This window comes from Psammomys obesus, unplaced genomic scaffold (assembly GCF_907164565.1).
Source record: "Psammomys obesus unplaced genomic scaffold, mPsaObe1.curated_primary_1811, whole genome shotgun sequence".
Taxonomy (NCBI): Eukaryota; Metazoa; Chordata; class Mammalia; order Rodentia; family Muridae; genus Psammomys; species Psammomys obesus.
Window position 1 is genome coordinate 20,808,338 of NW_026596051.1, and position 12,570 is coordinate 20,820,907.

The 12,570-nt window shown below is 47.0% G+C and overlaps 1 protein-coding gene across 1 annotated transcript in view; it reads left to right on the forward strand.

Annotated features, from left to right (window-relative positions):
- The window catches only part of Cytl1 (cytokine like 1), a 3,923-nt gene extending 3,006 nt beyond the window's left edge, over positions 1-917 (forward strand). Inside the window, exon 4 of the mRNA XM_055624304.1 lies at positions 834-917. Within this exon, the coding sequence (XP_055480279.1) occupies positions 834-917 (84 nt within the window). The remainder of the gene's footprint in view (positions 1-833) is intronic.
- The last annotated feature ends 11,653 nt before the right edge of the window (positions 918-12,570 follow it).

Here is a 12,570-nt window from a genome sequence, read left to right on the forward strand (position 1 = left end):
TGTGTGTGTGTGTGTGTGTGTGTGTGTGTGTGTGTGTGTGTGTGTGTTGGGAGTGGGGAGAGTATATGAGAGGCACAAGTGTGTACATATGGAGGCACCTGCCTAGCCAGAGTAAGGCCCTCCCCTCTAGAATCCTTAGATTGCTGAAAGTTTCTCCTGTGCCAGTCCCTCTTCACTCCTGAACTCCTTTGGTTCGCTGTGGAGAAGGGAAGTTGAAATTAGCAGAGTGCCTTCTGGTGCATGCGCTGGGTGAAGTGGTTGGAAGTTGGAGCTGGTATGCGATTCTGCAGTAGCTGCACCCATTCATCCTACCCACCACTCAGCCATCTGTCCATTTGGTCAACCAAAGCCTGAGTAAATTCCAATGAGAATGTGAAGAAAGAAAATTACGATGCTGGAGAGATGGCTCAGTGGTTAAGAGCACTGGCTGCTCTTCCAGAGAACCTGGGTTCAATTCCCAGCACCCACATGGAAGTTTTCAGCTGTCTGTGACAGTTCCAAGGGATTTGACACCTTCACACCAATGCACATGAAATAAAATAAAATATTTTTTAAAAAAGGAGAAAGGAAGAAAGAGAGAGAGAGAAAGAAAGAGAGAGAGAGAGAGAAAGAAAGAAAGAAAGAAAGAAAGAAAGAAAGAAAGAAAGAAAGAAAGAAAGAAAGAGAAAGGATAAAAGAAAGAAAGCACTAGCTCTCCTAGGGACAGAAGTGTGATTCTACATACCAGGGACACCCGGACAGTCTTGGAGGGTTACAGGCACGCTAGCACTGCCTGTATGCTCCAGAGACACCTGAAGCAGCACATCTGTTCACTGCTTGCTTGCCTTTTCCAGGACTTAGTGTTCAACTCGGATGACTGCAATGCTTTGGAACACCCGATCCCCGAGACCACGGGTCCCTCAGACTGGCAGAGCTAAGACAGCAGGTGGGCCAGAAGAACAAGCCAGAGGCCTGAAGCTGGGCCGGCTGTCCAAAGCAGAGCCACTGCACCCCAGACCTCTCTGTAGGCAGCCAGTGGACCTGCACCATGTCTCTCTACCTGCTGAAACACTAGTTAGGATCCTGCTGCCGAGCAAGCTTTGTGCATAGTTTGGAAGTTCAGCTTCTAGGTGTCTCATCAGTATAGAAGAGGCACAAACAGGAAAGTGCACACTGGCTTCTTTTGAGGGCACGAGCAGCATGGGAACAGCAAAACCCATGGCTTCGTGACTGCTCTAACAAAGTAACGGACCATTCTTTTTTTTTTTTTTCTGGTCTCTGCTTACACCCAAAGAGGCTTCAACTTTATGCTTCTTTCCTCCACAAGCTTTTCTTCCTTTCTCTCATTTTAAAGCATTTTTATTGCTTTTGCAATGTATTTACAAGGCTTTTAGGTAGTGTGAATGAGCCACCCTTTCACTGGAGGGGGATGAAAACCAAATAAACCTTTACTGTGAGAAGCAGGGGTTCTGCTGTATCACCCCATGGTGGCCTCAGAGGGTTTCCCCCTCACTTTCCCTCAGAGCACCTGCTACTCCCATGATGCAATTGTTGATTCTTCTCCATTAAGCTTATGCCTGAGTCCGTTTTCCACCACCCGTATAAATAGCTGGGGCTCAGAGGTTGGAAGATGCTCCAACTTCTGCAGGAAACACAGTGTCCCTTTGGATGTAACCATTGGGAACAGATCGCACTATACTCTCTGGAGGAATAGACATTGAAGCAGACTAATAGTGGGTTGAGTGGCTTGACTTGCTCAAAGGTCAGCAGCTGTTGAATGGAGAGCCTGGCTGAAGCCAAGCCTGGTGAACCGAAAGCCATGTTCTTCCCACATTGGTTCCCTGGATGTAAAGCATACTGATTTTAATAACTTAGGAAACCAAGAGTAGACTCTTGGCAAAGCTCCTGCTTCCATGTGAGGCTTGTGTCTTGTCAGGATCGGAACTGCACAGGCCAGGCTGTTCTCCTGACCTCAGACACTCTGGCTCTCCAGATGATCCTGAAGACTGCCTGGGTGACAGTCAATTTGCCAGTGTCATGGGGCTATTGTGACAAGGTGACACGGAAGCGGCTTGTCATCAGAGAATTGTGTGGTCTTGTGATGTAAGAGGCCACGCTCTGGGCCGAGATGCCAGTAGTGGGTGTGTTCTCCAAAATCCAACATGGACTTTTCCCTTGCCTTCTATGTGCTGCCGTGGGTGGGACTTGGGAGGAACACCAAGCCTGGAGGAGACAAGCAAGCAGTGAGCAGATGTGCTGCTACGGGTGACCACAACGACAGGTCACCTCAGTCTCCCCTTGATACAGTACTCTTGCCATATCTGTCTCTGTCCCAGTCTCCCTCTTCTTACATGGACACTAATTGTTAAACTAGGGCCCACCTTTACCCACTCCAAACTCTAGTAACCTTGCTGCCACTTCCCTGCACCCCGGGCCCTCAAGATCGTCTTGATTTGATAGCCTTTGCACAGATCTTAAGTTCAAATAAGGTCACGTTCACAGTTGCAAAAGGTGAATACTTCAGTGTATAGGCAAAGGAAAACAATGCCACAGAATGGCCTTCTGTAACTCCACTCCCGCCATTGACCTATGGAGGCACTGTGCCTGGCACATGGCACCCCAGCCCTGCTGAATCTTCTTCATGACATTGCTGGGGTTTATTATCAAACACCATCTCCAATGTTTAAGGCAGAGGGCTTCTCAGACAATTCCAGGTTTCAAAAGGACCTCAAACAGGCCTACAAACTGGTGAGCTACAAAGGGGCGAAGGCACAGACATGAGGCTCCAACACAAGCGTGGCCAGAGCTGACAATGTGGTGTAATTAGGACACGAACAAGGCTAGTGATGGTCAGGCCTGTCCAGGCAGAGCTTTGTGACCTGTCATTTACAATTGAGATTATCAGTTCCGTAAGGGGTCTGCTGCTTTGGACTTTAAAACTAACAAATGAGGTTGCTGCTTTCTGGGTGCCAGCCCATCTCCAAGCTGAGCTGAGAACATAGCCCCTGACCCAGGCACCTTCCTTTAGAGTGAACTGGTCGGTACTGTCTCTCCATATCTGTTGTCTCCATCTGCTCCTCTCCACCTTGATGTCAACTGGACATACCAGATACACATTCTGTCTAGACTGGGTCCAACATTCAGTTTTCCCACAGGTCTCTCTACTGTTATCTCTTTTTGTCCTAAGGAAGGATATGGCAATATCTTCTCTCATGTCTTCCCCATCAGAAGGATTGTCCCTGCCACGGGACTGTTGTCTGTTAGAACCAATGTTGTGGTTTTCACAACTAATTTAATCACCCAGTGAGCCAGGAAAGGAAGCGAGTGAAGAAGGTTTAAGGAAAGAGCCCTATCTTAGCTCTGGTGCTGGGTGACTATATGCTGGGAAGCAATTTCCTCAGCCTCTGTGGCCCACTTTCTTCATCAGTAAGATAAGGGCGACAGTAACACAAATTTCACAGGTTCATCTGAGGGAAATACAAACCAATATAGCTAAACTACACAGGACCTACCTCACATAGACTTCTAGCTAGCTCATTTAACATCAGAAGCCAACACTGTAGAGAACAAGCATTCAGGGCCACTTGCAATATGAAGTACCCCTGCAGCCTGAGAATCCATGCATTCAAATTCCCCCTTCCCAAGATAAGAACCATCATTTCAGACAGGCCTTTTTCTAACCTTAGCCCTGGACAGCAGCTTCCAGGCCTATGTCCTGACATCTTTTCCTCCCCAGTAAGCCATCCTCCACCCAGCAGCCAGGGCAACCATGAGGAACTGGGCGTGTCCCATCCTTCTGATATCCTCCAGTGGTTGCTTGAGACTCACCTGACTATGGCCACCAACCCCACCCTCATTGATATCTAACACTCATTTGTCAGGCCTTTATCCTGGCCTTCTCCAGGTATAGTTCCTCTAGCTTACACACACAGCCTTGCTTCTGCTCATCTAGCATATGCTGGATGTCTTCGTAACCTATGCCACCATCTTGGAAGCCTGTGGGAGTCTCCCGCTGCGCAAATGTAACTTGTGCATTGAAACTTTCACTCAACAATCAACTGTCTTACCTGTTTTACTCTTTCATGCTTATCATCATAGTCACTAGCATGGCCCATCTGACCACCTCCTCTTCCTCCTTCATACACACAGTTTTTTATACCAAGTCCACAGTTCTCCTTTCATTTTCATCTTGGTCTCCTGGCCTTGCTGGTTCCTCCCCTGACTCCTCAGCATAGCTGGTCCAGGCTCGGCTCTGGCCTATTTCTTTCCTCTGCCTGAGATCAGTTTCTTGGAGAATGACCCCACCAGTTTTGTGGCTCCTGAGACTGTGTTTACACATGAAGCAAGAAGAGAAGAACCCATTTCAACTCCTCTCTTTAACACATTACCTTCATTGGAACATGAGAAAATATCACAGTAGGGTCAAGAACAGAGGACGACTCAGTCAGTCAAGTGCTTGATGCTCAGGCATGAGAACCTGAGTTCAAATCCTCTGCATTAAAGTGGAAGTGCCAGGCATGGTGGCTCCCAGCACAGGGGAAGCAGAGCCAAGCATCACATGCTTGATCGCCACATACACACAAGCACATAGACACACAAGGACACGCAACACACAGAGAAGTGGGCAGGGGAGGGAGCCCGCTCTAAGCTAAACAACAATCTGAGCATTTCTTATTCCTTCCACTGCCTCCCACCCCATCTAAGGTCTCGTGAATTTGTTTCCCAGGATTACAGCCACGGCTTCCTGAGTGACCTCTCCGCTGAGCTTACCCTCGTACAGCTTATCCTCGGTTTGCTGACTGGTGTGACACATTAAAATATGCTCATGACATTTTGCTCACAACCCTTGGTGACTCCACACTGGACTCAGAACAAAAGACAAGGTCCCTATAATGGCCACAAAGGCCTTCCTCGGCTGTCCCAATTGCCTAGCTTACTTCCTTTGCCTGTGTGGTTCTAGGCTGGTTTCTTGGTGTTTTCTTATTTTCCTTTACTTCTCCAGTCTCAACAGGAAAATACTGACAATCCTGTTCCCTGAAGGTGGTGATGGAACATCTAAAATGTGTGTTGCTAAGTGGCCAGGTGCTGTCCTGCCATTAGTTACTCCATATGTCCTGTCATTCTTCCCATTCTTCCCACGTTTATCATAACCAACAGATCTCTGTAGATTATTTCTTGTTGTAAACTATGGAGTATCATTGTCCCCATTTTCCTCTTACCTATCATTCACTGATTCAATGTCCTGGGGCTTCCTGAATGTCCAGATCAAAGTAAATGAGACACTGGCTTGCAGTGCTCCACGAGCTTCCTTTGCCTATAGGGTGGAATCTGCTGACCCTCGCCCCTCGCTTACAAAGCTGCTCTTGCAAAGGCTTCCGACAATCCCTGTGCCGCTGAGTCCACAGTCACATGCCTCAACTTTACCGACCTCTAACAATTTCTGAATTTCTTTCCACTCGGCTTGTCTGCTTTCCTGCTGCTGAAAATGTAAAAAAAAAAAAAAAAGTGGACTACACATGGAGAGATGGAGAGAGTGAAGAGTCTTATGGTGACTGATGGTTTTAAGACACGGTTTGGGGACCACATCCAGTGACAGCCTAGCCCCCAAGTTAGTACACAGCATCATAGAAAAAGCACATGGAGCATATGTGCACATCCGAGTCTGAGTAATAATGAAAATTCCAGTGTTAAACCGTTAAGGTCCCTCCCTAATGCCCTCACCTACTTTGTGTGTATACAAGTTTGTGTATGTCCACATGTACGCGTGAATAACAGACACCTGTGTGCACATGCATGTCCATGGCAGATGTCAATGTTGAGTGTAGTCCTCAATCACTCTTCACCTTATTTTTTGAAAGAGAGAATCTCACTGAACCTGGAGCTCCCCGATTTGGCTAGACTAGCTGGTCAGTGAACCCCAGGACTCCACACCCCTTGTCCCCAGCACTGGGGTTACAGATAGACATCACTTTATTAAACTGAGCCATCTTCCCAGCCTCCCACTATACTGTTCTGGTGAGAGAATGGTCTGGTGACGGTTGTACTTCGTAAGCTTATTAAATGCATATCGAGCCAAGTCAAAGGAGCAAATAGCAGATAGATGACATCATCAAATAGGGCACTTGCACCATCCAGCAGAGATGATAAGGAAGATCTGTTGAAATGGTTGCACTGGGATTCCCAGTGGAGAGATTTCCAGGCTGTGTGCTCTCTCTGTGGATGAGCTGTTGACTTCCAGTTCCCACTAATCCTTTTGGGGTATGTCTAGTTGTTTCTGGATGAAGTCAACAAGTCAACATTGGACCTGTACACTGAGTAATGGAGGATTCCCTGGTGTGGTGAAGCCTATGTAGCACATGGAGACCTGAGAAGAATGAAAGGGAGTGTGGGAGGGGAAGCACCCACTCTCAACCACCTTCCCTAGACCTGGTTCAAGGCCTCCACCACCACTCTATTCATTCTCAGGCCTTATGGGCTAAGTCGGGAACTCACACCAATCCTTTGTTTTCCAGGCCTAAAACCACACCATCAGGTCTTCCGAGTCTGTAGTTTATACATATCAGATTGTGGGATTCTTTAGCCTTCATGATTGTATGGGCCAGTCTTACACACACACACACACACACACACACACACACACAGATGATACCATTGCTTCTGCATCTCTAGAGAAGCCTGAAGACTACCCTGAGCCTGGGTTTGTCTCTCCATCACCATGGCTGATACAGCAATCAAGCTCACCTTTTGCCTTGAACCCCTGCCGATGCCACCTAACCGAGCTGCCAGCTCGAATCTCTTCCCTTTTCAATCAACTCACGCCCAGCAGCAGTCTGTTTAAAACATAAATTAGTGGTTAAGATGGCCCAGTCAGTAAAGATGCTTGCTGCCAAGCCTGACAATCTGAGTTCAAGAAAAACCAACTCGGGGGCTGGAGAGATGGCTCAGTGGTTAAGAGCACTGGCTGCTCTTCCAGAGGTCCTGAGTTCAATTCCCAGCAACCACATGGTGGTTCACAACCATCTATAATGAGATCTGGTGCCCTCTTCTGGAGAGCAGGCACACATGCAGGCAAAACATTGTAGACATAATAAATAAACAAATCTTAAAAAGAAAAACCAACTCCTGAAAGTTGACCTCTGACCTCCACACATGTCCCATAGCATTCACATGCACACAAGTACACACACATACACACACACAACTTCATGTAATAAAAATTGTAGATACCAATTAGATCCTGCCTATCCTTTGTTGAAAACCCTTTGAGTGAAGTTTGAACTTCTCACCTTGACCTTCAAGCCCTTATTTCTCAGTGCCACCACTGGCCTGTACAAGGTACCCTGTGGCTTTACAGTAGCAGGTGAGAAATCTGTTTGGTTGTTTGGATATCGTTTGTCTTTCCCGCACGGTGAAGTGCTCCAGGAAGGCAGTAGCCGTGGATTCTTTTTTCACGATTTCTGTCCCACCACTTAGAACCATGCCTGGTGGATGAAAAAAGTCAGTAGCTGTGTTTGAAATGACTGGCACTGTGAAATGGAGACAAGCCACCAGTTAAAAGCCTTGAGGTTTGCATCTGTCCACACCCATTTTTTTTTTCCTCCTGACACCTGTACCACAGAGAGGGTAGTTTCAGAGGCATGCATCGGCATTGCCAGAAACTGCTGCTTCTTGTTGATTTGGTCAACGCTGACATTCTATAAACTCATCCACATGCACACACACACTCACACATACGCATACGTACACATTGTGAGGGCATTTATCTCACAGTGCTCTGAGCTCTTCCATAAAATATGGCAATGTGTATCATCACCAGCAGCCCGGCCCTGAGTGGAGCCTTATTTCCCTTCCTAGGTATCACCAAGCATTTCATCATCGGTGCAGGCCTCCTCACAGCGCTTGGCTCAGCTCGGCAGGTACTTCACGCGCAGGGGCAATTCAAACCTGACGAGGATTGTTAGACAAAAAATGCATGGCTTAAGCCAAGTCTGTACAAAAATGCTGAGTATATGAAACAACCGTCCCGTTTGCAGAAATGTCCGGGTTTACAGAATGGCAGATCAAGAGTTCTCGGGACAGAGAGCGGGACTATCCTGACACCGATCAACTGTTAGAGGCAAAGGGAAAAAAACAAAAAACAGAAAAGCAGAGCCCAAGCACGAGGAAACAGCTGCATCAGCAGCAATAACTTAGCTTTATTCCCCTCCGTGATGAGGCTGGCCCAGGAATTATTGGGCACGGCTGACACAATTCTGGAATGTTTGTAGCTGAGCTCCTGAAACGCAGCCCTAGTTATTTTTCGAGAATGTTCTGGCTGTGGGGCAAGTCAAGGGAATGTAGTCTGGGGAAGCAATGTTTTGGCTCTCTGATCTCTGCTGCAGCTGTACAGCCCCAGCCCGGGTCAGGACAGCTCCAGACAGATGTCATGGTCAACACTAACCATTATGGTGCCATTTTGACAACAATGGGACCCTTCCGCCATGGCCTGGACACGTGCACAGATGTGATGATGAGTTTTGTCAACTTGACACAACCTAGAATCACCTAGGAAGAGAGTCTCAATGACAGATTGTCTGAATCAAGGTAGCCTGTGGGGATGACTGTCTGGAGATGGCTGTCGGGGCTGTCTTGATCCTTCGAGTGGTGTGGAAAGGCACAGCCTGTGTGTAGGTAGTACTACACCCTGATTTCAGGCCCTAGATTATGTGAGCATGGAGGAAGCTAGCTGAGCATACATGCATTCATTTCTCTCCTCTTGGACGTGATGTGACCAGGTCCTTCAGGGTCCTGCCTTGACTTCCTGTAAGGATGGTCTGTAACCCTTACCTCCCCTAAGCTTGTCAGGGTGTTTTTATCACAGTAACAGAAACGGAACTAGGATAACAAAGGTCCAGAGCTGCGGAGTTACCCCATTCAGGCACAGGAGGCATTGAAGTTGTAGCTAATATTATTCATCCATGCTCAGGTCCTTCTGCATTCCTGATGACCACATTTCCATATGTGAAGAACTCCAGTTTAGCAAGGCTCCTATGAGTTTTCAGTTTTAGTTAGGGTTTCTATTGCTGTGATAAATACTGTGACGAACGCAACTTGGGAAGGGAAGGGCTTATTTCATTTTATACTTCCATATCCCAGCCCATCAGAGGAGGAGGTCAGGGCAGGAATTTGAGGCAGGAACTGAACCAGAAGCTGTGGAGGAGTGCTGCTCACTGGCTTGCTCATCATTGTGTGTTCACCCTGCTTTCTGATAGCACCCCAAGATACCTGCTCGGGGGTTGGCACAGGCCGTGGTGAGCTGGAGCCTTCCACACCAATCATCAATCAATAAAATGCCCTACAAACTTGCCTACAGGTGATCTGATGGAGGCATCTCCTCAATTAAGAGCTTCTCTTCCCAAATGACCTTAGAGGGTGTCAAGTTGCCATAAAACTAACCAACACAACTGGTGTCTTAGTGTAAGGGTGACCAAAAATAATCACAGAGCAGGACAGATCCCAGGGACAGCCCACAGAAACGTGACAGACCTCTGCAAGCACATTACAAGCAGGTTCAGAGGGCGAACAGCAAACAGTATGAGTGCTTTCTGCATGAAGAGACCTGAAGTTTCCCCTCTACCTCACTCTACACACTAAAGGAGACTGGAGATGGTGTGCGAGAGAGGCTTTCTGGTGTTTAGACTGCAGGATGGAATGTCTTTGACCATCAGGGTTAGCATAATGTTTGCCTGGATTTTTTTCTGTGCATAAATAAGTTCCCCAAAAGGCATCCACTAATGAAAAGCACTGCTAATATTTGATAAATATCAATAAACACGAGCCAGCAAGATGACTCAGCAGGTAAATACACCTGCCACACAAACCAGAGAAGCTCATAAAAAGTGGCAGGAGAGAACAACTGAAGGTTGTCCTCTGACCTCTATACAGGGACTGTGGCAAGTGCGTGGGTGCATTCACATACATAACTGACTTACATAAACATTTTTTGAGACAGAGTCTCTGTCCAGATCTCTGGCTGGCCTGAAACTTGCTATCTGGACTAGGCACTGAACTCACCAAGATCTTCCTGCTTCTACTTCCTGAATGCAAGAATTAAAGGTACGTGACACATGCTTGGCAATAAAAAAAAAATAATTTATACACATAGTACAAAATGGTCATCAAAATAGGTTATAAAGACACAGCAAGAAAAAAAATAGATATGTAAAAAGATATGTTGACAATTATTTGCATTCAAATTTCCCCCAAAATCAAGGATGGGATAGGAAAGGAAAGAGGCCTTCCCACAGGCTACTTAAATCTACAATTAAAACCATAATGTCATTTCGTGTGTGAGAGGCAAGCTGAGGCAGGTGAATGGCCATGAGAGCCTGGGCTACAGTAAAGTTAGATACTGCCACAAAAAAGCAAACAAACAAAATCAATAAGTACATGAATAATTACATCTCATTAAGACTTCCTAGTGAAAACAGAGGGGCATTTGCAAGCAATGTGCTAAAATCTTATGTCCACCAAATGGGAAAACAGGTCTCAAGAGACTAATGGTTGGTGCTCACAGGGTAAAGGAACTCTGCCGAGGCCTCCTTGCATCTGAGGCCAACACAAGCCTTATCACTTGTCTTTAAGGGCTGAATAAGAAGGTGGTGAATATTGTGAGGTAATCAAGCCAATTAACATATACTATACGTTCACATACTAGAAATAATCTGTGGTGAGATCATTTAACCCTGCAGTTTTCAAGCTGACAGTGAGTGGTTGCTAAATGGAGGCCCCATGCTGGCCGTAGGTCTTTTGAACTTATTCCTTTTAACAAAGTGATATTTCTTATTATTACATTTTCCTTGTTTTTTTTTGTGTGTGTGTGCATGCATATACGTGTGTCGGGGTATACATGTGGAAGTCAGAGGAGAACCTACAAGAACTGGTTCCTTCCTTCTCCCACATGAGTCCCAGGGATTGAACTCAGCTGGTCAGGCTTGGTGGCAGGCTCTTTTACCCTGGTGGAAACAAGTAAATGAAATTTTGTGTTCTTTGACCAATACCTTAGTTAAGATTAGTATCGCTGTGACAAAATACCATGAACAAAAGTATTTGGGGGAAGAAAAGGTCTATTTCACTCACAGTTTCATGTAACGGTTCATCATCCAAAGAAGTGAGGACTCAAAGAGGGCAGGAACGTGGAGGCAGGAGCTGATGCAGAGGCCATGGAAGGGTGCAGCTTACTGGCTCCTCATAGCTTGCTCGGCCTGCTTTCTCATAGAACCCAGGACCAACGGCACCAGGGATAGCACCTGTATAGCTAGCGAGCTGGACCTTTGCTATCAATCACTAATTAAGAAAATGCCCTACAGTCTTGCCTACAGCCTCATGTAGGCCTTTTCTCAGGTGAGGTTTCCTCCTCTCCAATGACCCTAGCTGTGTCACATGGACATGAAACTAGCTAGCATCTTCCTAACCCACACTTGTCCCCTCTTCTCCCCTCAGGACCACTTTTCCCCTGCTCAGCACCAGATGAGAACTCAGAAAGGAAGCCATGGGTTCAGAGCCTGGAGCGATGTGCTTTAAATTAAATGCTCTCCTTTTGATTACAAAAGGAAAGTGACAATGAAGGTATCACTGCTGCAAGATCATTCCAGTGTTATAACTCCCTCAAGGATGCCAGAATATCACCATAGAGGCAATTATGGAGAAACTAAAATTAATTTAGAAGCAGTTTCAAAGCTGCGAAACCTATTTGGAGCCACAGAAAGTACTACACAAACCCCGCTCCACAGCAAAGCATCATTGAGGGTCAGGAGCCACAAGGGCAGGTTCTCTTGACTCCTACCTTTATGAGCCCAGTGGGTCAGATGACTCCTCCCCACCACAGCCGCTTCCATCACCAGGTGACTCTCCTCATCTCTCTTATCTGAGTCACAGGCCTTCTGGCTCTGATGATAAGCTGTCCTCCTGGCTCAGGCTCTCAGGACTACAGCCTGACTTTGGGGTGAAGCTCAAGGTCATAAAGCCACTATGGCTTCAAGGAAGGACTGGAGTCTGGCCTCAGGAAAATGAACCCCACGTGCTTCAGAAGAAGGGTCACCCTACCCCTTGGGTTGCCTTTTCACTCCCTTGTTGTGTGGTGTGTGTGTGTGTGTGTGTGTGTGTGTGTGTGTGTGTGTGTGTGTGTATACGCATTCGTGCGTGCAGGTGATAACACTTATCCATACTGTCTCCAGCATCTCAGGGTAACACAAGAGAAAGCAGGGACAAGGCTGAGTGCTGGCACCTTACCGTTGACAAAGTGGGCCCATCAGTAGGCTAAGCTATCTGGCAGGAATGGGTGTCGAGGTTCCCCAAGGCTCTTCAGGTAGTTGCCCCGTGATTCCCAGACTCCTCAGGTGCCTGCGCATTTCAGCTTCCACTTTGCAGGGGTTGGGAGGTGAAATGCTTCATGCCCCCCTTCCTAGGCCAGGTGAGCAGTTTGGATGGGCAGAAGGTACGGCTGGGGATACTAAGTAGGAAGCCAAGGGTAATATCATGGCTGTCCATAAAGGTTTTTGTACAAGTGTGTTGGTAATAATCTTGAAGCCAGTTACCCGTCTAGTCTGAGGG